A 26413-nucleotide genomic window follows, 5' to 3' on the forward strand; every position below is an offset into this window, starting at 1 on the left:
GTCCATAGTTCAGGCCCAGGGAGATAAGGCTGTGGGTGATGAGAAAGTATCCCCAAGAGATCTGGGTAGAAAGGGTGAACTGGTCCTGGGAGCCTTAGGACCTCGCTAAGACTTGGGAGGAACACACATTGGGTATCACCCAAGAAGCCTGGCCAGCTTACAGCAAGGTACCTCAGATTGTGTCCCAAATCGTGACATAGTGAGGAAGGAACAGCAGAAGGCAGGATACTCCCAAGTGAGGCAGAGCCTTTGTTGGAGCAAGGGCAGGCATCTGGGAAGAGGAAGGAGAGGTGGGGGGATGGCAGAGCAGGGGAAAGGAGTTCGGGTCTGAGTGACCCAGCTCAGTCCTGTTCATAGGGTGTTTGTGCCTACCTGGGGGCTCTGGACCTGGTGTACAATTCTGTCTGGTCAAAGTTGAAGCTGGTCAAGTTTCTGTTTTGTTCCACCCAATGTGGTGAGACCAGCATACTTCCCAGATGAGAGCCACATGGAATTCTGGACCCTCCTAGCCAGGAACCACACCCAGAACATTCCAGAAAAGCCTGGCATAGTCCCAGCTACCTAAAGACCTAGGACCAATGCCCAGTGCACTGCTCTGAGCCAGAGTGCTTAGCAGTGTGTGCCTATCAGCAGTGTCCAGACGCCTGGCTAACAGCAAGTCTGTAGATTTGTAGAGTCAGAGCTGGCCTGATTCCACTTCAGTCACAGCTTCTTGGGCATCTAAGCACTGACAGACCACCAAGCCCCCACAAAACTCAAGCCGGCCATCACTTACTAATTTCCCCAAATCCCTCGTTCCTTTTATAACAGCAATTAAACCTTTTTTCCCTTCTCCTTTCTTTCCTTGTCATCACAGAAAAGAGCCAAGGAAAATAACCAAGGTTTCAGCTCCATTAATTTTTCAGGGCACCATAAATTAAGGAGCAATTGCAACACAGTCAATTTCTTCAGGAAAATAACTCGCCGTAGCTGCGCTTTGGTCTAATTACATGGAAGGCTAAGTACTGCTATTAATACCCATAAGGGTGTGCAGCCCTGAGGGAAAGAGATAGGAACAGACAGGCAGCCATGGACCAGGGACACTAGACAATAGGTGTTAGACCTTGGCAAGAAGGCTGGGCTCTGGGGAAAGCTGGCCTTGGTCATCACCAAGGGTTCCACTTGGGGTTCTCTTATCTGGTTGATCCATGTTAGTAGGAATTTGTCATTGATCCATATGTTCATTTAACCAACTTCTATCGATCCATTCATCCATCCATTCATCCACTTATTTACTCACCATCTACCTCCCGCCCACATATCCATCCACCATCCTACTTACCACTACCCACATTCCTATGTACTCACCTGTTTGCTCATCTGGCCCTACCCCTGAACCCATCCATCTATTCACTGTATATATATTATACTATATACACACACAATCAGTCTATCCAAATCTATTCATCCATCCATCCATCCATCCATCCATCCATCCATCCATCCATCCATAATCTACCTATGGTGGTTTAAATAGATATGACCCCCCAAATACTTATGTGTTTGAATGCTTGGCCATAGAGAATAGCACTATTAGGAGGCATGGCCTTGTTGGAGGAACTGTGTCATTGTGGGGGTGGGCTTTGAGGTTTCCTATGCTCAAACTGTGCACACAGTGTGGCACACATAATGTTGCCTGCAGATCAAGATGAAGAACTCTGGGCTCCTCCATTACCATGTCTGCTGTACACTGCCATGCTTCCCTCCATGGTGATAATAAACTGAACCTCTGAAACTGTAAGTCAGTCCCAATTAAATGTTCTCCTTAATAGGAGTTGCCTTGGTCATGGTGTCTCTTCACAGCAATAAAACCAAAACTAAGGCACTACCCATCTCTCTAAAATCTATTCATCCATCTGTCCATCTATCTATCCTTCCCTATATTCATATGTAATCCATCCATCCATCCATCCATCCATCCATCCATCCATTCATCCATCCATCCATTCATCCTTGCCTATGTCCATCTATAATCTATTCACCCAGCATCTATTTTCATAGAACACTTGATAATGGTAAAGATATAAATCCAATATACCTTCTCAGAGCTCAGCCCTAGTGTGTGTGGGGGCTGCAGATTGTGATCGAATGCTAACGGAAACATGCAATTGAATGTTAGCACTAGGGAAGGGGCACAGGATCAGGAAAAACGTGGAGGGTGGGTCCATGCTTGCTGCATTTTAGGTACAGAGGTCTGATATCATGGACACATGCTGGCCCTCACACTCATCCCTCTCCCAGGGGCTGATGAACAGCAGTCTCCAGAGGTTGCTGTTCAGGCCTTTGGGAAGGTTCAGACAATGTACAGTCATAGACATAAGTACACCAAGCATGTCCATGCTTTGCATGCAGTGGGCACTCTAAGGATGGGCAGAGACTTAACCATGAATATAGTGCAATGCTACTTTAACCCAAGGCACACAGCAACCACTAGGACTGGGAAAGGGGGACTATTTATCCCCAGAGACTCAGGGACACTCAACTCTAGCCCAGAGATACTAATTTTACACTTCTGGCCTCTAGGTCTGTGACAAGACACACTTTTGTCATTAAAATCTTTACATCTGTGGTCACTGCCCATCATGGCTAGAGGAAACCAAACAGTGCCCTTCCACCTGAGCATGTTCTAGCCTAAGGCAGAGGAGGAGAGGCAGAGGGCATCATCTAAGACCTCCTTACCCGGCTCACAGGCCTCTGTGTGTCAAGGGCAGCTCACTCAATAGCCACAGTGTGGCAGGTACTGCATGTCTGTCACCAGGGCCAGAGACCCCTTCTGGAACCTTTCTCTTGCCTGTTATATGGTATGGTGGTCATTGTAACACATGCCATATGTGTGAGACTCCCCATGCTGATACACATGCTGGTTACATGTGTGTGTCAATGAAAGCAATATTGAGGTTCAGGCCCCCCAGCTCCAGCAAGACTCTGCCTCATCACTTGGGGGTTCAGAGTCCCCTGACAGGAAAGCTGCTTCTGTCCCGATGTTCATCTGATTGGGTCATGTGACCTCACACCCCATTACCTTGCTGTCCTTGGTGTAAGCCAGCACCTTGTCCTCCTCCTTCGGGTGGAAGAGGAGCGTCTCCACGAGGAAGGGGACAGGATACTTCTGGAAGGTGGCGCCCTCATCGGTACTGAGGAAGAGGCTCTGCTCCCGGTCCCCGAGGGATGAGCTCACCAGGATGATCTGAAACGCAGAATGTGACACTGAAATCAGGGTCACTGTTAGGAGGTGCGAGCTCCATCATTGCCACGCCCTGCCCCACCCCTACCCCTGAAGGCCCTGTGGCAGAGCTGAGGCTTGACCTGGGATCCTGAAGTTCAAGGTCTCCACTATAAAGAAGAGTAGGCTCAGGGGAGCTCTGAGAGAGGTGTGGGTATCACTCAGGACATCTGAATGAGGATTAGATGGTACAGGTAATGTGTGAGACAGGGGGGATGGGGGTAGAGGTGCCCGTCTGCAGAAGAGAATGCTGTTAGGTGGGTAGTAGCCTAGATTTCAAAGGGGGATGGGGGGCTGACAGGGGTGGAAGGGCTACTGCAGGGTCACTGCAGCCAACTGACTAGTGTCCCCTGAAAACATGTACCCACATACTGACCCCACGGGAGGGTGAGTTGAGAATATATCATGTCCTAAGACCTCCATGTTGTGTAAGCTGTGGGTTTTGGGCTGCTCTTTGCTTCTTAAAAATTCATATTAGCATCAGCATTTGTCTCCATTTTGAGCACAAACATGGGGGCAGGGTGACTGTACCATGGTGGGCATGTAAACAAGACCACCTGGCCAGCAAAATGACTTACTTCTAAAGGCAGAGAAGGTCTCATTGTAGAGATTCAGTAAAGTGAACTGGACGCTCGGAGTAAATGATGTGTTAAATCACAGCAAGAAAAACAGGCCAGTAAGTTATCAGACACAACAGACCGAGGAAAGGCTGCAACATCCTTACCTGGATGCTGTAACGAAGAGGTTACCTGGTTTGGGGAGAGACAGGAGAGAGGACCAGAGGGCTGGGAGAATGAATGGAAATCAGCAGCTGGCAGAGGCAGAGGTGGGGGTATCTCTCAGATGTGCCAGAGACCTGGGAGGGGGAAGGTTCCAGGAGTCTATGGGGGTGACTTTAGTTGAGACCCCTAGCAGTGGTGATATGGAACCTCAAGTGGCTACTTCCTGTTGCCAGACAGGACCTCCAGTGGAGGGATAAGGTGCCAACCCACCCATGAAACTTTTGACTTGAAATTTGTCCTGTCTATAAGAAATGCAGGGGCAAAGATGGAGCAGAGACTGAGGGAATGGTCAACCAATAACTGGTCCAACTTGAGATCTACACCATGGGCAAGCAGCAATCCCTGACACTATTAGTGATACTCAGTTATGCTTACAGACAGGAGCCTAACATAACTGTCCTCTGAGAGGCTCCACCAGCTACTGACCGAAAGAGATGCAAAGACCCACAGCCAAACACTGGATGTAGCCTGGGAAGTCTTATGGAAGAGTTGAGGGACCCAAAGGGACTCCACAAGAAGACCAACAGAGTCAACTAAAATGGCCCTTGGGGGCTCTCAGAAACTGAACCACCAACCAAAGAGCATACAAGGGTCGGACCTAGGTCTCCCCCAAACCCCACACATACATAGCAGATATGCAGCTTGGTCTTCATGCGGGTCCCCCAATAACTAGAGTGGGAGCTATCCCTAAATCTGTTGCCTGTCTGTGGGAATCCATTCCCTTAACTGGGCTGCCCTGTCTGGCTGTGGTAGGAGAGGATATACCCAGGACCACCTGCACAGGGTCGGTACCATGTACAGCGAGCTAAGCTTTCCCTCATCAACCATTCATGAAGAAAATTCCTCACAGGCCAGTCTTGTAGTGGGCTTTTTCTTAATTGTGGGTCTATTTTCTCAAGTTAACAAAAAAGCAGGACCCCTATGTATAAAGGTAGGTAGGTAGATATATAGCTACAAGCATTGTGTGCACATGTACTCTCTCTCTCTCTCTCTCTCTCTCTCTCTCTCTCTCTCTCTTCTGTATGCACATGTACACACACTCAACTGTTATCTGAGAGTTAATATTGGTAATTAAGATTGTAATAAAGAACCAGTATTCACCTTGTCCAGCTATCAAGGGAATCACACTAGTTGGCAAACTGCCGCCAACAGACTGAGGTAGCTTGTGACTTAAACACTAGTCAGTGCATTCAGACATTGTAGAGAGACAGGCAAATGACCGTCTGTCTTCCTGATGGAGCACACTCACAACAGAGACATTACATGGGAACATGGTAACAGGTGCAGGACCTCAAGAAAAGGACCTCATAGATTTAGGGTAAGCTCAGCAGTAGTGTCCCAATGAGAGGGGACAAGGGCACAGAGATGGTAGCACTAGCTGCTGGACACATGGAGCTGGAAGAGACAGAGAAAAATGATTCCCTGGACCTCCAGGAGTAGAATCCAGGACACCTTCCCTTGAACGTCCAGCCCCACCCTGAGAGAGCAGTCCATACTCAGCCCCTGTCATACCTATAGCCATGCTCCTGCTGTGGCAGGAGATCTCCCCAGGATGATGGGGGAGCCATCTGGCTTATGTTTCAACAACACAAACTGGGTTCTGCTGGAGGTGGCTTCCCAAGAGGCTCACAGGAGTGGGTCATTGGGAGACTCTGACAGCTTGGTCTTGTGGGGACTGCCACATTCCTCTTTTCTATGTGCATACCACGCCCCGCTGTGGAGCGTTTGAAGTGACAGAAAGCCCACAGGCTGGATGAGCACCCCAGGCCCTATGTAGCTCTCAAACCAGCAGATGAATGGGGATGGCTGGGATGGTCTGTCCTCCACACTGTGTTCTGCCTCATTGAAGCTTCCCAAGGAGAAGTCACCCTGGCACCCAGCTTTGTGGCAGCCAAGGACCCTCAGGGAACCCTGCTGTGAAGCCTTCCCTGGGTACTTGGAGGCCACCTGACCCACCATCTTTTAAACTTCCTCTATGCTGCCAAATCCCCACGGATGCCAGCTCCTTTGGGCTGCTGGGGACTCAGCTCCACATCACGGACTAGTCAAGAACGTTAGCTGAGACACTGATGCCACACTGTTGGTTACAGGAGGGCTTCAGAGGTGAAAGGGGGGAGTTGTCAAACTCCTCACAAGCCAGACCTTAGAGTCACTGGGCCAGGTCAGCTGGAAAAGGGACCCCAGCACACAGCATGCAGACATCGGGTGCCAGAGCCACTTGAGTCTGCCTCACTGAAGTATGTTAGGGCAGGGATGGCAGAGTGAGAACTGGTTCTCTGCCATGAACTCTCCAGTCCCCGTCTACTGTCTACTCCTTGGTGGGAAGCTGGGACCACTGGCATCGGATCCCAGAAACCCTCACAGCTGTCCATAGTTGCAGAAAACAGTCCACCCACACAGGCTGTTCCGTGGGCCCTTCTGAGTCTGGCTACCCTGCCTCCTACTTGTGCTGTGACCTCTGGTGCAGTCATGGATGACATGTAGTCACTTTCCTTCTTGTGTGTGTAGATGCAGGTCCTCAAGCGCGCGCGCGCGCGCGCACACACACACACACACACACACACACACACACCTCACTCTGGGCCTCTCTACGGTGTAACTGAGCTATATTCATATAGAACTCTAAAAGGGAATTCTCACCCTCCTCTCCTCTGTGCCTGCTAGGTGTGGAAACAGGTACAGGGAAGGGATCCAGACATCACATACACATCTTTCATCACAAGGGGGCCAAGGTCAAGATCTAAGCAACTGACATGCTCCGCAGAGTGTTAGAGGAGGAAGGACTCTGCTGGACCTGGAGCTGGTGGGGCTGATTGGGGACCAGCACAATTGAGGAATACACAGCTTCCAGGATGTGGGGCCCTGAGAGCAGCCTCTGTCTGGATATGGCTGTGATGGCCTTTCAGAGGTCAAGCTTAACTTAGGAGTACAATGAGGCTCAGTGGGCTGCATAGCACCCCCTCCCTGCTCTATGTGAGCCGATGGTAATCCCACCATGCTTTCTTCCCATGGAAATCCGATGAGCTTCCTTGGAACGTGAATTATTTTCCTCCTGCACGAAGCCTGCTCTCTCTGTTCACAAAGGCCTGGGAGGGGCTCCGTGTAACAGGGACAAAGCTATGTCGTCTGAGATGAGCCTGCAGGTGAGAAGGAACAGGGGTGACTCGGGGAAGGGCTGCAGAGTGGAGTGAAGGAAGGATAAAGGGCAGGGAGTCCCTGCGATTCCCCATGTTACAGTGACTGAGTTTTAAGAAGCACGTGTCACTCTGCAGTGGCAAGTGTGTGTTGGTAAACGGGCTGAAATGGCGAGTTAGGACTGCAGCTTTTGCTTAAATACACTCATTTGTAGTGGTTCTCATTGGTTCCTGTCAGGGACATTTTAGGTTCCTCCCCCTGCTTTGATGATGTGGCAGTGGATAGGCACATGGATTGGTTCCTGCAGGTGTCCCTCCTGGGAGGCTCTGCTGCTGAGTTTCCTACATCAGCCTGTGATCTAGCAAATACCACTGCAATGGCATTTGCTAGAAGATCCCAGAGGGAGGCACTGTCATCAGGACACTGTGGTGCCCATGTCCTGGCTGGCGGGTGACCCTCAGGGCCCTCTGCTGTGGCTTGCTCTGCTGTCCTCTTTGTAGTGGGATTGTATCCTGCCTAGGTAGGGATGGAATTCTACACTAGAACAGGCCTCTCCTCCCCTGCTATTTACTTAATCATTCAGTTATATCACCAGGGGATCATGAATATTTATTTTATACTTTGCATTGTAATTCATAAACTGTTTTGCTCAGAGCATCCAGCTGTAGCTCCCGGGACCTTTTGGGTCCTTTGTCCTTTCTTAGTCCAAACTGTGCGATGATACCTGGACAAGAAGGAAAAGGACACAAGCCACCCAAGCATCCTGTTTGGCTCACCTGTCCACCTGACATCCCTTGCTCCACCCCAGGCCTGAGATGCACACCTGGTTTGGCCAATCCTGTGCCTAGAACCCACATGCTTCTCATTAAGACTCTTTCCCATGATACATGTGGCACCGCAACTGCTTGCTATGGGCCTCCTGGTTGAACTTCACGCTCCGAGCAACTCCTATTGTGTACCTCTGGTGACCATGGGCACAGGGGTGGGTGGGCTTGGCAATTGGTCCATCCTGGGTGTATAGGGAATAGAATGTATGTATGAGTGAGGGGCTGTTGGCCCCACCTCCACCCGGACTCCCATGGGATCCTGTTTGTTTCTCTCTTTGGGAAAGCATTCTCATGAATATTCAAGTAGCCCAGAGGCCAACAGCCAGAGAGTCCCATTCACCTCCTCCTCCTCACTGCTCCTCACTTCACGAATTAGTGAAGGTTCACTCATTCATCTATTCAGTCTTCTATGGTTGCTGAACCATGATCAGGAAGGGGGCCTTCTCTGAGGAGGGGCACACAGGTAGCTATGCCTTGAATGGGTAGATTTGATTGGCAAACCAGCGTAGTGACGTGATGGACAGGGTTTCCAAGAACGGGATCCCTGGCCCAGCTCCCCTCTCCACCCCAGGCTGCTATCAGCCACCTCAACTCTGTTTCTGTGGTAGACTGAGACCTTAGGCACCTTGCCTTTCTGGGTGTGTGTTGCTCCCTACATGGATGAAGAGGAGGATGGAGCTAGCCCGACTCAGCCCCTGATGACTGAGACACTGGCCTTGAGCTTCCACCACGATTCAGGACCACCTATAAAACCGAAATAGCTCTCTTCATACGTTCTGAGTGCGAACTTCCAGACGACAAAGCCCTTCCTGCAGATGAACCCACACCAGCCAACCTGTGGGTAGGGTCAGAGCCTTCCTCTTACATCTGCTCATCAAACAGCTTCCTGTGCACAGAGGCTCTCTCTCCCGGAGACCCTCCCTGGTACAGAGTCAGTGCAGCTCCCTGACCCTTACCCAGAATGGCTTGGAGACTTGTGGCTGTTGATACTCTCTAGGGAAGCCTCCCCCACAGCCTGGCAAGGCTGGGTCTATCTGCTCTAGTCATACCCCAGCCTAGACAACTCCAGCTAACACTGAGTCAGTGCTGTGACTTCATTATTGATGAAGAGCTCTGGGCTCCGGCCACCATACCCTGAGGTGGGTCTAGGCCTCTGTCTAGGTGACCCTGAGGTGAATGCCAAGAACCCAAAGCTCACTGAGGTCTATTTTCAGCCTCGGGCCTGGGAGAGTAAGCCAAGGAAAGAAGAAAGTGCTGACAAGGATGAGAGTCCTGGGGCAAAAAGCAAATCAATTAGCAGCTCGTGGGCGGAAGCGAGCAGATTGCACTTCCAAATTGAGAGGCAGACTCTATTTTCAAAGGGGGTATTTTTACTGCTTACTATTCTGGGGGAGACATATGGTACCTGAGCTAGGTCCTGGGGGCCCCTGAGGCTAGGCTTCCTGAAATCAGAGGCAACATGTTGAAACATGCTGTAGAAATATCTGACACATTCATTTGACTGATGGCTGAGCCTGAGCCCCAGGAAAGGCTCGTAAGCTACAGGGCCCAGCACAGGGTCAGAGCTATGGGACAGGAAACGGTCTATGGAGCACTCACATCATACCTACAACTGTGGTTGCCTTCATTTCTCCAAGAGGATGCTGAGGCCAGAGAGGCCAAGGGCCTGGTGTATGGCTGCACCAACTTCTTTCCCTTCATGTTCCCCTGCACCACCCAACTAAAGCCAATGCCAATGCCAATGCCAATGCCAATGCCAAGGGCATGATTGCATCTGGAAGACAACTAGCAAGCACCAGGGGGTCTTGATACAGCAAGGCCTTTCTATAAAGGTCTTTCTCACTACCCCAATGGCCAGAAATGGCTTCCAGAAGTCTACAAGCCATCAAAACGCTGCGGATGGATGTCTGATCTTTCTCCTCCCTGGTCACTGTCAGTGCACACATGTCCTGAGCTCCTATTGCAGCAAACCCCTCCTCCAAGATACCTCTGTTCTCAAGGCCCACAGAGACAGAGGATCTCTGTGTTCTGGAGCACAGACCATGAGTGCTCCAGCTGCCCTGCTGCAGCAGACAAATAGCTTCTATGGAAGGTCAGTGCAGCCACACAAGAAGGGCTAGGGGGCAGCTCCTGGCAGAGGTGGGACACACTGGGTGGGACCTACGCTCCATCCTTGTTCCCTTGGTCATATCAGGAATACTGACTGCTTCGAGGTCTACATGTCTTCATCTGGCCTCCAGATTTAGTCCTGTCTCCTTCCTGTCTGCGGTGGTCCATGGGATACTAGTTTGAACCTCCTAGTCTGATGTGCCTGTGACCGCTCCCCTCCAGGGCTTCCCGTGGCTTCCCTGCCCACCAGGTGCTGGATGTCACTTCCCTGGGGTCCACTTTCTGCCATGAAGCTTTCAGCCCATCTCTTTCCAAAAGGTAATGTTAAACTCCTAACCTGCCCCAGTGACACACATCAGACTTCAGCCACTTACACGAGGCTTACAGAAAACAGAAGAAAGTAAATGCCATCTTTGCTTGCCAGAGCCCTGCCTGGCAGACCCATGGACCTTCCTTCCTGTCTCTCTATTATGTATATATGTATGATTGTGTCTGTGAGCTTACACACTCATGTGTTGGGGGGTTCTGCCAGCCTAAGCCTCAAGACTAGTGTCACCTGTTTGCTGAGCCCTCCATCCCCGCATGTTCCGGGCCAGCCAGATAGACCCAGCTGGGAATCCAGGAAGCTTGGTTTGACTGCTGGAGAGGCAGACAGTGGCACTGCCCCCAGATCTGAAATTAGAACCTGCCCGAGTTTCATCTGGACCCGAGTAAGTCATGAGGAATGAGACTTCTCCAGCCCAGCGCCTTTTCTTATGCCCCAAGACTTGCAGATGGGATCTTGGCACCCTCCCGTGAGATCTCTGGAGTGACAGGAGTGGTCACCTGTTTGGCCACCTCTGAGACACAGTGTGCCTGAGATGCAGCCTTAGGTATACCAGAGGATGGGGCCTGTGGGAGCCAGGTGGCTTAGCTAAATGAGACTCAGACACAAGCACCATACTAGAGAGGGTGGATGGGCGCTAACAATGCCTTGCAGTTGGGGTTCAGCCACTTGGGTAGGGCATGAGTGACATGGGCCACACACACACTCTGACCTGCTGGCATGGGCAGACGTAGGTGGTGGTGTCATTCATAGAGATGTGGACATGAGACAGGATGACTGGTTTGGGAAGATGATCAGGGATCAGTCTGAGCCACTGAGGTTTCTATATCATACCCCATGGAGAGAGAGAGCCTCAGGGTAAGGACGGTAGGAAGCTGGTCTGGAGGAGGATCCCTGGGGACTACATGCCCACATCTGGGGCTGGGATCCAGATGTGGCTTGCCTTCTTCCAGAGGAGGTCATTTGAAGAGTGCTCTCTCAGCTATTTTGGAATGAGATAGTGTGACATGGAGGGGAACTGAGGATGCCACCCCTTCCTCTTACCATCATGATGTACTGGAGCTGACTAAGAGCAGGGTCACTGGTCTCCCATAGATTCTCTGGGTTGGCCCAGGGCCTAATAGTGTTCCCAGCATCCTTCCCAGGACCAGCACATGGTGAGAGGACAACTGAGAAGATGGACAGCAGTTTCCAGCCTTCTTACCCTCTGCCCTATGACCTTCATTCCAGCCTGTGACAGTCATCATGTGACCATCACCTCAGCTCATCTAGGCCTTCACTCCAGCTGTCCAATCTACCATGTGCAGCAGCCTCTGGTTCCCAATATTAAAGTCCTTTCCCATGCTTGCCATAGTTTCTGATGATGAAAAGACCTAGAGCTATATTAGTAGTCAAAGGTCAGGATTTAGTCCATTTCCTTCTTGCTTGCTGAACAGCGACCCAGACCTTTTCCTGTTGAACCTGTCTTGGGTCCTGATGTTTCTGACTTCTCATCTTTGACCTACAAAATCCAGGACTTGGCTGCTTCCCGACAATCAGCTCTTCCAGCAGCATGTGCTTGCTGTGAGCTAGAGAATGCATTCCCGGAATCAAGGTGACAAGATGGAAATATGTGTTGGGACAGGATGCAGATGACACCTGTTCACAGCATGATTCCCAAGAGCTCTGAGCTCCCATTGTGCAGAATACATCAGAACGGGATCAGAGCTCCCTCACTCCCCTCCCCCAGCTGGGGACTGCTGTACTTTCTTAGAAATTCACCAGGAGCGCTGTAAGAGAAGAATGCTCAGAGCATAAAAGCATTTGGTGCACAAACCTGATGACCCGAGTTCCATCTCTGGGACCACAGTGGAAGGAAAGAACGAACCAAGTTGTCCTGTGACCTCTACATGTGCCCACCCCGTCATCCCAGTAAAGAACAAACACATTCATCAGGAGCCAGAAGACTACAGCAAGACTGTCCACCCAGGAGCAGAGACACAGTTGTTCTTGCAGGGTACCCCAACTCTCCTTATTTGATATAATAGTTACTTTTCTATTGCTATTATCAACACCATAATCGAGGCAACTTGGAGAAGAAAACTTGGAGGTTTATGGTTCCAGAGGGTTAGAGTCCATGACGGCAGAGTCAGGTATGGCCGCAGGAGCAGGAAGCTGAGGGCTCACATGGACCACAAGACAGACAGACAGACAGAGAGAGAGAGAGAGGGAGAGAGAGAGAGAGAGAGAGAGAGAGAGAGAGAGAGAGACCACAAGTCATTAAACCCCCCCCAAGCCCACTCCGTTGACATACTTCCTTCAACAAGCTCACACCTCCTAAGCCTTCTCAGTGTAATCAACAGAGGACAAGGTATTCAAATGCCTGAGACTGTGAGGGGGTGGGGTGGGGTGGGGTAGGGGGTGGAATCTCATTGAAGGCAGCAAACCTGGAGAGGGGTTACTTTAGAGCTTATGAAGGAGGGGAGGGTGAGAACTGGGCCCCTGGATAGTGATTGACAAGATGCAGGACACTGGGCTTGGGGAGGCACTCTATACAGGATTCCTGTCATTTATCTACACCAGCACCATGTGGGACCATCACAGTAACCTGGAGAGCAACCTCCCACCTCCCATACCTGTCCCAATTCTAGGCAGGATGCATTCATAAACACAAGCCTTAGTCTGTCATAGCCTGGGTGGGCGAATGCCCTTGTCTCTTCCAGACAGAGAAGGAGCAGCCTGGAGGGAGAAATGACTTGCCCAGGGTCACACAGTCATATGCTCTCACACAGATGCATGGATGGCTCTGTTTGCCGTGGCAGCCACCCTGCCTCTGTGCTAACACTGGGCTGATGAGCGCTCAGCGTTGATTTAGTAAAACAGCCACTCAAACACAATCACAGAATTGAATGTCAGCTAAGAGCTGGTTCAGCTTTAATTACTGACTTGACAATTGCTGAAATGCCAAGAAGCGTCCCCGGGCACACTTGTAAATTGAAAGGAAGAGGCACGCCTTTCCCTTGGCCAGGGGCTGCCTTGAAACCTGGCACCTGATCGATAGTCATCGAAGAAGGCAGGCATAATTCAGGAGACATAAAAACAACTCACCACCCACATTCTACAACCTTGATTTATGGCTAATCTTGTCAATAACATGAAGCTCGAGGCTGGGGTATTGTTGAGACCTCTGTTCTCTGAGGGGCTGTGCATGGAGGTCCTGGAGGGAATGTGGTTTAATTGCATTTGTTTGCCTGTCTGAAGGCATTTCGCAGACAATGCAAAGAAACCTATTCGCCTGGGCAGTGTGCAGAGGATGGTGAATTCTCTGGAGTGACTGTGTTTGCAAGATTGTCTTTTATCAGGACAGTTGTGTTAACTGTGTAAGATTAGATCGGTGAACAATTTATTCATTCATCTACCCTAATTGAATAACAGAAGGCAAGGAACTTCATGGTAGCACCGGTCTGGTTTTGCAGGGCTCGCTGAGCCTGGGTAATGCTAGCACTGTGGGAATGACAGGGCCTCTAAGACATTCTCATCAAATAGTCACAAACCAGAGGCTAAGGCGTCATTGTCACCACTAGTCCAGGAGTGAGGCAGTCCAAAGTGCTGTCTCAGCTCTAGCGAGAGGCCATTCTGGTCATTATCCCTGGAGGTGGATGATGGAGGCCTCAGAGCCGGTTGGCTTGCATGAGTTGGTCAGAGAACCCAGTGAAGATAGAGCTGAATGATCCACATGGCAGTTTCCTGTTGTCCTCACCACAGCTTCCTGTTGTTCTCACCACAGCTTCCTGTTTGGTCCTCACCACAGACTCCTGTTTGGTCCTCACCACAGCTTCCTGTTGTCCCTCACCACAGCTTCCTGTTTGGTCCTCACTGCAGTTTCCTGTTATCTCTCACCACAGCTTCCTGTTGTCCCTCATTGGAGCTTCCTGTTGTCCCTCACCACAGCTTCCTGTTTGGTCCTCACCACAGATTCCTGTTGTCCCTCACCACAGCTTCCTGTTGTCCTCATCACAGCTTCCTATTGTCCCTCACCACAGCTTCCTGTTTGGTCCTCACCACAGCTTCCTGTTGTCCCTCACCACAGCTTCCTGTTTAGTCCTCACCACAGCTTCCTGTTGTCCTCATCACAGCTTCCTGTTGTCCCTCACCACAGCTTCCTGTTGTCCTCACCACAGCTTTCTGTAGTCCTCACTACAACTTCCTGTTGCCCTCACCACAGTTTCCTGTTGTCCCTCACCACAGCTTCCTGTTGTTCCTTCACCACAGCTTCCTGTTGGCCTTCACTGGAGCTTCCTGTTGTCCCTCACCACAGCTTCCTGTTTGGTCCTAACTGCACCTGTTTCCTTGGTTTCCTGTTAGGCCCTGACTACAGCTTCCTGTTAGCTCCTTACCACTCTGTCAGTCCTCACTGCAGTTTCCTGTCTGACCAACCACTACAATTTCCTGTTTGGTTCTTACCACAACTTTCTCAACCCCCACCCCCTAACACCTGCCTTCTGGTTTGGTTCTTACAGCAGGAGTGTTGTGAAGAGCAGTGAAGACTCTTACACAGGAAACCACAGTCTCCAGCCATAGCCAATACCTGAGTGACAAGGCAGTGGCACATTGAGTACTCAGCACAGACAACACAGGTGACAAAATAATCAGACTTGGATTAACACTGAGTGTTAGGTCTCAAAGAAACCTGGGACCAATGGCTACCTGGGGTACCCACTGACATAAAATCTGGCCGCCAGTGTCTCCCAGCATAAGAAGTATTTATTATAGAGACCTGGCTCCCCTCATCCCTTCTCACCCCTGCTCCCTGCCTTAAACCTTGATGCCTTTGGCTGATCTCTCCCTCAGATCTACATGAAAACCCTTCTCCTCAACCATACCCAGGACAGTCCTGTCTTCAGGTTCATTCACTGTGTACCAGGACTGGATAGAATGCTTTCTGTGTCTTTTAAATGACCCTCTGCTGAAATGAGCCAGGCCTTGCAGGCATTCAGATAAGTGTCTCTAAGGTCCACACGATGAAGGCTTGATCCCTACCCCTTGTAGAAGTGGTGGTACCTGAGGGTGGGGGGCTAGTGTGAGGAGGTCACTTGGGGGTGTGACCTTGAAGAGGACATGACTCAGGTCTCTTTCTTGACATTTTTTCTCTCTGCGTCCTGGCCATCGTGGGGTTAACAGGTCACCTCTGTCATAAGCTCCTACCAGGTTATGCTGAGTCAGAACAGGTATGCAGCAGCCGAGTCGGTGGGGCGTGGACAGCTGGACTGCAAGCCACATAAACTTTCCCTTAAGAAAGCAAAGATTTCACGTTGTAGCCCAACTTTTGGCTACATTGTGGGTTCTATTTTCTTTCCTTCTCCACCCCTCTTCTTCTACCCTTTCAACCCCCTACTCCTGGGTAGGAGATAAAAAAGGATAGAGGGGGAAGGGGGCAACATTATTGCTAGACTACTTCCTGCTGACTAGGAACACCGAGTTCCTTGGGGAAAGTTTGGCCTTCACCATCAGGATATCGAATTTATTCTTTTCATCTCCTCATGAATGACTACTTGACAAACCATAGCCAACAGCATCCAGTCACCAACCAGCCTACCAACCCTTTCCATTGGGGATCTAGCACTTATAAACCCCGCTGAAAGGTTCTCAGAATTCCAAACATCACACAATTGCAGAAACTATCTGCATCTGGCAAAACACAAACAAACAAACAAACAAACACACACACCACCAACAACAACAAAACACACCTCTGCTCAAGCATGAGGTAAATTACAGTCAGTGGCTGTGGGCAGTCTGAAGCAACCCCACATCCCCACACATGGAACTGGTAGGTTATTGATGCCTTGAAGCATTAGTAGTAGCATATTCATGTCTGTATATTAATATCCAGTGATGGGGTTTTAGTAACATCAACCATGGGGTTGTTGATGTCTCAGATCTCCAGTGGTTATAACTGGTGTTCATAGAAAGAGATGGTGTGGCTTCTAATGTTATCTTATAGTCTTTGAACATGGCCCTGGTGGTGGCCATGTGTTTTATCAGTTCCTTCTCATCCTTCTTATTGGGAAGGGAATGGTGATACCATTAATATTTTCAAGGAGAGGGGCTCTGGAGGGAATCTCCCCCAGGGCACTCAGCCACTGTAAGGAGACTGCAAGACAGAGCTAACTGAATAGGTGGCATGTCCTGATAGAAAGGGTGCTTTCTGTCCTGTGCCCAGAGCCCTCCCAGTGGTAGCCTGGCCATGGCCTCTCCTACAGGCCAAAAACAGAGGGTGAGGCAGGGCTTGGGTGAGAGACAGGTAAGGTAAGATTGTTCCTACCTCCTCCAAAACCCAGGGACATCTAAGCTAGCTCATGGCTGAATTGGAGAGCTGGAGCTAGCCCAGGGCAAGCTGGACCACATATTTTAGGTTGTTAAAATCATCGCCCATGTCCCTGAGCTTTGCTTGAATACTCCTGGTGATGGGAGGCTTCCAACCTCTGCTGGAAAGTCTTTCCACAACAGTCTCATTCCAGCAGAGACAGAGCTTCGTAGCCAGCAGACCTGAGCTGAACTCTGGCTGTGTATGTTCATGTAGCCCGGTCATCAGTTCAGTGACCCATGGGAGCCTCAACCTAACCCTTGGAAAGCAAGAAGACACTGGACACCCTCTCTTTCATATCTTTCATCTGTGAGCTTCAGGTTTGCAGCCTGGTAAGGAATACACTGGTTCCTTCCTAATTAATGTGCTGGGCACCTCTCCTTCTGGAGGACCCCAGAGAAGAAGGGCTAAGCTTCAGACCAGAATGACATTTAAGTCAATCCCAAACATGCTTATTACAACTCACAGGATTGCTGTGACATTGGGAAGTTAGTGGAACTCAGACGCATCAGCCACACTAACACACTGAGGACAGGGTGGCAGGTGTAATTCACATTTCCTGATGCCTGACCACTTTGCCATGTCCACTCTTGGTCCTTCCCGAGATGCAGCACCTCATGATTCCCGTTTTTCAGAGGGGTTAGTACTCTTCCCTGAGGATGTCCAGCTCCATGACAGTGGCTGAGTAAGTGACAGAGATGCCCAGAAAGCAGCATTTCCAGCCCCAAGCCCTGTTGCAGCCACATTGCTTGCCTTTGATCTGATTTATTGATTGTGTGCCTCTGTAAGATTTTGTTCAGCAAAAGATCTTTGCAATTTAGGAAAAACATCTTCTGCACATTTGAATTCATCATGACTGCTTTAGTGCATGGACACACACACACACACACACACACACACACGGGTGTGGGCACAAATAGGGAAAGAGATAGGGGTCCAAGTAACAGGTAGGCACTGGAGGACCTGTTAATGATGCTTTTAGTCAGTTCCGCATACGACCTTTCCCTGGCCAGATCAATCTAGTATTCTGTTAACATCCCACAGGCTCTGGTCACAGCTATTGCCAGAAAAACCTCCATCAACTACTTAGGGACTCCCCTCCCTATGGACAGCAGTGGATGGTGTCACAGCCGACAGGGACAGGTTCATGCCTCTGATTTACTTTGTGGATGCCAGTTCTCACCTATGGTGGCTTTGGGCAGTAGACTGAATTCAGGGGCGACAGGAAGGGGAAGGGAGACCTGAAGTCATCAGCCATAGGAGATTGGCCTGACTATCTGCGCATTTGGGAGATAGGAACGTATATGCCATGCGCCTGGCCCTTCACGCATGAACTCCCAGCCCTGGCCTCAGCTTAGATTCTAAACAAGGGAAAGAACTCCCATTGCTACCTCAGGCCTGCAGCAAGAGCCACAGATGTCAGGGTCACTCGAAGTGCCAATGTGTGTAACTATACAGCAGCCCAGGTGATGACAGACACCTGCCACCCGATGGGGACGATGTGGGCAGAACACAGCACACATACAGGGATAGGGAGAAGGACAACACCAGCCTTTGCATGAGGGCACGTGGCACAGCTTCCTGTGTTGCCTTTGGGAAGTGGTCACAGAAGCAGACAATAATGTCACAAGACAGAGAGCCCAAGATGCCAGCAGACCACCAGATAAGGTGTCATGAGGCAGCTTGGAATCTAAGGGGGCACTGGGGCTGGGGAACCCCGGCATGTTAGGTGGTATCTAAAGTGGTGACCGTGAGATGAAAAAGAAGAGAGGCGAAGTGGGGTGATCAGGAGCTCCCCTGTCCATCCCCAGGAATACCTGGGGTAGGGAGCAAGAGTGGGAAGGTGAGGCACAGCTGAGGGCGCTGCTGGGTAACACGGAGGAAGCCCAGTCTCTTTGCCTTCACAGTTGAGGGAACTTCCAAAGGCACAGAAACCAGCATGGGGGGGCTGGAGTTTAGTGGACCTCAGTTTCAGAGCAAATGTCCTCTTCTTTGACACTCTCGGCTCCCATACGTCCATCAGTGGTCATCCCAAATGGACCTGCTCCATGGCCCCTTCTCACGCCCTCTTTATGTCCAGTCCCCATCATGGCCCTCCAGCAGTTCTCACTTCTCAACTTCAGAACTTTCTCTTTTTCTGGGCATTGGTTTCAGAGGCTCCCTGGTCTGATGGTTCTGGGGCTAGAGAACAGATGGCCCTCACTCCACTGCTGCTTGCCTAGAAACTAGCTACAGAGGAATTGTCCAAAGGCTAAAGACTTGGTGCATGATTGCTGGTGAAGGGATGCACATGTGTATGTGGGTGGAGGGATAAATAGATATCAGTGAGTAGATGAACATATAGATGGATGGCGCATGGCACACACATGATGGATGGACTGATGGATGAATATATATTCATATATATCATATACATATATACATACATACATACATATGTGGTGTGTGTGTGGGGACATGTACAAGTAAGTACTTAAAGGAGTGAATAGGAGCAAAGATAAGACAGTAATTGCTGATAAGATTTGCATTGCTTTGCTTATGCAAATCAATAGCAGGGGGTAAGTGATGAGTAGATGGACAGGTGGATGGATGATGACCAGGTAGATGGATAGATGGACAGGTGGATGGATGAATGAATGAATGAATGGATGGATGGATGGATGGACGGATGGATGGAGAAGTGGATGGATGGATGGCCAGGTAGATGGATGGATGAGTAGATAAATGGACAGTGAGTAGGTGGATGAGTGGATGGGAGGATGGATAGAAAGTTCGTGGATGAGAGGATAAATGAGTGTTAGGGTAAAGAGTGAATGGGGAGATGAGTGGGTAGGTGGGGGGCAGAGGGTGGACAGTTGGGTGGATGGACACATAGCTGGGTGCAAAGGTGGATGGATGGGTGGAAGGGTGGCTTAGTGGATGAGTACATGGGTTGGTGGGTAGAAGAACAGATGAACAGATGAGTAGGTGAGTGAAAGCGCGCGCGTGCGTGCATGTGTGTGTGTGTGTGTGTGTGTGTGTAAGGGAAGGGAGGATGGATAGGAGGGAAGATAAATGGGCAGGACATGAAGTTTATCATCAAATATTCCAAGTTTCATTGTGACTCCTGCTCACTAGCTGTCATTCTAGGCACTGCTGGTCCTTGTGACTGAACCCTGGCTCACCACCTTTGCTGAGAGGTTCAGTGGGTCACATGAGGGCCCCAGGGAAGGTAATGGGAGGGTGCTCTGGGGAGCCTGGAGTGCCGTGAACCACTGTGGAGTATGCTTGCCAGAAATCACATCCAAAATGCACATTGAAGAAACATAATTTCCACATGGCTGGTTTTAAGACCAAGTAATTAAATGGTTTTACAGTCGGTTTTTAAAACAAGCTCTCTGAGTTATGAGCATAAAGCATGTCTCCATCATGTCCACGTTGCTAAGCCCTGAGATTTCTAGTGCCGTGGGTTTTATAATTAGGTTGCACGGCAGCTCCATCGTGGTCGAGGCCACTTTGCAGAACTCGCTTTGAGGCCTGATGTGACATAATTAGATGTAGACATTCCCAATGAGGGCTTTACCTGGGGCTGTCTCCTGGGGAAGCTGGAGGGAGGCCAGAGCTGGGGCTGTGAGAGAGAGAGGGCATCAGGGGGAACACCACTCTCAGCCTGGAGAGGGAAAGCCCAGGGCACTTCTAGATGGAAGCCATTCTCTCCCTGTGTAACTGGCGTGATGTGCCGTGACCTCAGCCACTGAGCTTGAAGGCAGCTGGCGGACTCCATCCCCAAAACATGATCTCAGAGGCTGGAGCCTAGGGGAAGCCTGGCTGCTAGCCAGTAGGATGGCCCAGTTGGATAAAAATTTTCAGCAAATGAACAAACGCTTAGTATAAATATATGTATGATATTTGAGACACAGTAAGAATAGTCCATTGCTTTTGTGAAATTCAAACTTAACTCTCAGTTGTTTTTTTTCCCCCAAAACTTTTTGTCACATTGCACTTGAGTCTCTGAAGTGAGTTCAGAGCCCACAGGTCCCTTGTGGCCAGTGTGAAGCCAACCGTGCTCCTCATTACCTATGATGAGCGGCAGGCATTGCGATGGGAGAAACTGGGTCTGAGGGGCACCAAGGGGCCTGCCAGTCCCTCGGAAAGAGAAAGGGGGTTTCATGCCAGCATCAGTGACCATGGGGAGCTGGTTGGGAAAGTTGCTTTATCAAAGTTGCAGGCAGTGTGGAAGAGGGAAGTGTGGACAAAGGACCACCACCAGTAGCCTGTGCTCTGTGGCACCGTGGTGACCAAGGCTTGGTCAGGGGAGGGGTCTGGCCTGGACCTCCTTACCTGGCTTCAAGAATAGCTTTTCCCCAGGGTCCTCCCTCCCCACCTTCCAAGGTTGAAGCCGGGAACTTCAGGGGCCTGCCATGGGGCACTCTGTGCCAGCCTTGGCTTGTTTTGTCCCTCTCATCCTGGGCCCTCAAGGCTGGAACAAACTGGCATGGTGACTGCATACAACCGAACCTGTAAGCATGGACTGCCACATACACCCATTTTATGCCAGGTTGGACTCCTGGCTGTACTCCTGGCATGCTGGAGACAAGGACCCATGTCCCATGTGGGCATCCTCCATACACTTGGGGACACTGACAGCTTAGGCAGAGGCCTGTCCCGGAGGCAGCAGTGGATGCTCACCTGGACATGGAGTGGAGTTTTGGGGACAGGGGTGTTGTCCTCCTCTGCTGTCCCCATGTCTCCTCTCCATCCTCCCACACCTAACCTTCAGTTCTTCTGCTCTGTGGCTAACCACCATAAAACCATCTCAGATTCCTGTCCTGTCCTGTCTGGGTGGTCCCACCATTTCATAATAATGTTCTAGGGTCTCTACCCATAGCACTCCACTTGGCCTTCACCACCACCTCCTCCTCCTCCTCCTCCTCCTCCTCCTTCTCCTCCCATGTGCCAAACGGGTCACCACTGTCGCTCAGCTCTCTATGCTATGCCCAACTTCCAAGTCACAAAAGTCACCTTATATGCCCTTACATTAAACTCCATGTCCCCAAACACATCAAATAATAGGCCCATGAATAGAGGCCAGGGCCAAGGATGAGACCAGAGTCCTTTCTTCTGCCACAGGGGTCCCCTGGAGCACAGGTGCCCACTGTGGGCTCAGGAAGCTGCTTCTGGAAGGTTCTTCGAACCATGTTTCAGGTCCAGGGCCCATGGAGTTTCTCCACCCTGATTTCGGCTCCACCACTGCTCACAACAGCACCCAGAGTCACAGGGAGATGGTACAGGCAGCCATGCTGCGTACAGGAGCTAAGCAGTTAACCTCTGCCTCGCTTCCCTGTGCCACCTCCGTGAATCTCTTTTTTTTTTCTTCATAAAACCATTCAAACCATTTTTAGCTTGTGGTCACAGGGACTGTACAGTGAGCAAAACCATGTGTGTACCATGGCCAAGCTACTTCCAGAGGGAACTCTGATGACAGGTCCAATGTTCACAGGACATTAAAATCATGACGGGACTCAAAGGAGAGCATGCCCCTCCCCCCTTGTGAACTGAAGCTACTCCAAGGGTGTGAGGTCAGCTTGAGGTGGAGGAGTGAGATATGCAGGCGCCCTCCAGATCTCTCAACCAGGCAGAACTGGGACTCTCTGTCCCTTGGACCGCTTCATCTGCACCTGGAAGATGGAGCAAACTGTACCTCAGTTACACAGGATCTAAGTGTGTCTGTCTTGGGGGTGGCATTCCTCTGGACCGCTGTCCCACCCCTCAGTGAGCCTTCATCTTTCACAGTCCCGGAAGCCACCAGCAACCCACCACTCCCTACACGTGGGTGCTTGGACTGCACTGTGAAGTTCAGTTCTACTGTGTGTGGTAGATGGCGCTGCTTCTTGTCTCTCCCCTGCAAGCATGTGTGGTTGGAGGCCGGGGGCATCTTTATGAACTTCTGGGAACTCAGTGAATGAGGGAAACCCCAGGTCCCCCCCCCCCACCTTATGCCTTGTGGGGGTCTTCACCTGCTACTACTTCTGGATTCTTTACCACTAACTAAGGAGCTGTCTCCCCCTCCCCCTAACTCCCATGGGTCCGGCTGCCAGGTCTGGTATCAGGGCTGCCACCCCCCTTGCCTGGCAGTCCCTAAGAAACCATCATTCCTGCTTCCTGGGTTCTAAACCCTCTGAGAGGCTGACAGAAGAAACAATCTACCACCTGTGACAAGGAGCAGTGGACAGCTCTGCTGCTTTGCCATGGTTTCTGAGACACCCATGCACACCCACCCGTGTATACCCATTCGTGTATACCCCACCCCCCAGTGAAAATCTACGGGCCAGAGTAAGGACAGGAGACACAGTCTCCCGAGGTGAAGACCATAGCTTTTGAAGAATACAGTCCTGTACCCACCTCCTTGATGCCCTCATTTAATTGGCCGTATGATGCAATGCACCTTGGGAGCGTATACACAGGGATGGGTGGCATGGTGGGTGTGTCATCTAAAAGTCATGTCCTCACAATTTCCCAGGCTAGTTCCCAGTTACCTTCCCTAAAAGCATCTTGAAAGTCAGTCTCTTGATGCCCGGTTAGAGTTCCAAAAATTGCCTCTGACTCCTTGAGCTCTACTTAGCACATCTATAAATTAGCCTGGGCCAGAGGAGCTGGTCCAGAGCAGGTGTTGGTGAGCTAAGCACCACCTCACAGTTACAAAGCAGCAACCTGCAGGCCACTGTGGTCAAGGACTCAACAGTACCTAGACCAGAGCCAGGGAAGGGAGGGAAGGGCAGTGCCCACTGCGGCAGCACAATGCCTGACTCAAAGACCAGGGCTTGCCTGTGGCACTGGCTCAGAGTGCTGGAGGGACTCTGTGTCAGACTGAGGGTGGGATCCCGAACCAAGACACATAGACACAGCAGCCCCGAGGAGAAGCCACTGAGCCCGTTCTGAACTCAGCCTCCACATCTCCCATTGCACATCACAGGGCTGCTTCTGTCCTCTCTCCTGGGAGCCCTCGTTCATCCTTGCTGCCACTCTGCCCAACACTGTCAACCTGTTACTTATATGCTAGGCTGTAGGCCAAGGACACAGAGCAGGACAGGGCCCCTGTCATTCAGGAAGCTCAACCTGGAAAGTTACAAAGACCAGGGAGGGACAGCCAGGAGGGAAGAGGCTCCAGAGGTTGGGGCATGGGAGAGTCGGAGAGGGAGTGTCTGAATTGAAAGCACTAGGAGTGCTACCTGGAGGAGGTGACTGCTGAGAGGAAATGCTACCAAGACCTTCCCCAGAGCAGGGAGAGTGCAGCAGGCCAAGGCGCCTGACTTTGCTCCTCCCCTTCCTGCTTGTTATTCTCAAGAACACAGAACGTGCTGAGCTAAGGGGGACCAGCTGAACCAGACTGCTCTATTCCAGCTGGCCTGAGGCCAAGTTCATCTCATAGTCCACCATGGGGAAGCCAGGCTTCCTAGGATTCTTGCTGAGACGGGGGCCATGAGGGACTCTTACCTGCCCTGGGTAGCTTTCTACACGTGAGACCTAGCTGTGATGGGGCCCAGCTTTGGTTGATTCAGGCTGCCTTTCTAACCAATCATCGTCATTACCACCACCACCACTGCCATCCTCTTCCTCCTCCTCCTCCTCCTCCTCATCATCATCATCATCATCACCACCACCATCATCATCATCATCATCATCATCATCATCATCATCATCATCTGCCTGTAGAGGACCGTGGATGCGGCACATTTGGTAGAGTGGTTGTCTAGCTTACACCAAGCCCTGGGTTAGATGCCCAGTGCTGCATAAACCGGGTGTGGTGAAGTATCCAATCCCAGTACTTGGGAAGCAGAGACGGTGGATCAGAAGGAGGTTCACAGATATCCTTTGCTACGGAGAAGATTCAGGGCTAGTTTGGGCTACATGAGATCCTGTCTCGAAACAAAGAAACAGAAACTGCTAACAGGACGTGGACATCAGTGCATTCAAGCCTCATGCGTTCAGGGCCATTCATGCTATGAGGCTGGAACATGGACCCGATTCCCAGGCTTGAAGGCCACATGACCCAAATACCGTAATTTACAGAAATGCCAACGTGGGGTCCGCGGTGGGGTGCTGCCGTTTATTTCCAACAAAGAAAATTAAGATTCCATATCTCTAGCCATAGAATCATAAAAGGAGGGTTGTGCAAATATTCCCAGAGCACGGAGGCTCAGCGAGAGGGCGGAGCTTCTGGAAAAGGCACCCAGTATCAGGAGGTCTCCCTTGGCACAGGGTGGAGGGGGTGGGAGGAGCTAAGGAGGATGTGAAAGGGGCAGAGCTGGTGGGTTCTGGGCGGGGTGGTGTGTGTGTGTGTGTGTGTGTGTGTGTGTGTGCGCGTGCGCGCGCACGTGCATGGGTGTGTAACAGATCTGGTCCTGGAGCAGGGCTGGCTTCTAGTGGCTATGTTACAGGCTGGGACTTTTGCCTGAGGGCACAAGGAGCCTCCACCTCTGTACCTGCTTCCTGTTCTGTCCCTGCACAGTCACTTCTTTTTTTTTTTTTAAGATTTATTTATTATTATACATAAGTACACTGTAGCTGACTTCAGACACACCAGAAGAGGGCTGACTTCAGACACACCAGAAGAGGGCGTCAGATCCCATTACGGGTAGCTGTGAGCCACCATGTGGTTGCTGGGATTTGAACTCAGGACCTTTGGAAAAGCAGTCAGTGCCCTTACCCGCTGAGCCATCTCACCAGCCCCGCACAGTCACTTCTAAAAGTGGGTGGAGAAGTCCTACTTCAAAGTCCCGCCAAACCAGATGCTGAGGTTCCCCCCTCCCTGCCCCATGCTCCATCTGTCCCCAGGTTTGGACCATAGCCTCCTGAGGGGCAGATCTATAATACCTCACAAAGTGAGTGGTATCAGGGAGAGCTAAGGACTCATCTCCCCACCACCCACTAAAAGGGAAGCACACAGCAGGAGTTTCCCTAGGACCCATGACATCTCCATGCCTCAGTTTCCTCACTGGAAGTGAGTGTGAGAGCCTTTCCCTATGGTTAAGGGAGGGAACACTATGGCTTCCTGTTTCTGATAGTCTCGGTGCCCGCTCAGGGCCCATTCACTGGGCTCCCTCCTCTGTGCCCGGAATTCCCGAGCGTGCTGTCACTTACCGCACACTAGCTCTTGACCCTTCCGATGGGGTCACTCAATGACTATGATTTGAGAAAACAAGAAGCTGAGATCCACTTACACCCTCGCTGCTCATTCCAGCAACGGAAAACAGCTCCCACAAGGACTCCACGGCGCGGCGCGTGTGTCAGGCGAGCTTACTCGTGGAATGAGAGGGAGTAGGGTGGGGGCAGATGGGTGAGATCAGGGAGGGTAAAGCAGGAGGGTTGGGATGGGAGGGTGGGATTAAGAACACTGGGGCAAGAGAGCTGGCATAGAAGGCCTTGGTGGGCAGATTAGGGCAGGAGGCCGGGGCAGGTGGGCACTCTGCCTGCCCCACACTGGCTCCCAGGATTTCACAGGGAATTAAGCAAGTGCCTGTCCTCAGACCTCTGTCGACCTTTCTCTTGGTTGTCCCAGGTCCCTCTTTCATGTCAACCCTGGAGCTACTCACTAAGTAAGCAACGGCTTACCCTCAAATTCTGACTTAGCTCCACTTCTGCAGAAAC

At 50.9% G+C, this 26413-nt stretch overlaps 1 protein-coding gene across 2 annotated transcripts in view; it reads right to left on the reverse strand.

Annotated features, from left to right (window-relative positions):
- The window catches only part of Sorcs2 (sortilin related VPS10 domain containing receptor 2), a 369891-nt gene that overhangs the window by 58497 nt on the left and 284981 nt on the right, over positions 1-26413 (reverse strand). For both annotated transcript variants that reach the window (XM_021210728.1, XM_029545261.1), the window contains exon 4: positions 3062-3226. In XM_021210728.1, the coding sequence (XP_021066387.1) occupies positions 3062-3226 (165 nt within the window). The remainder of the gene's footprint in view (positions 1-3061; positions 3227-26413) is intronic.

This window comes from Mus pahari, chromosome 13 (assembly GCF_900095145.1).
Source record: "Mus pahari chromosome 13, PAHARI_EIJ_v1.1, whole genome shotgun sequence".
NCBI classification, from domain to species: Eukaryota; Metazoa; Chordata; class Mammalia; order Rodentia; family Muridae; genus Mus; species Mus pahari.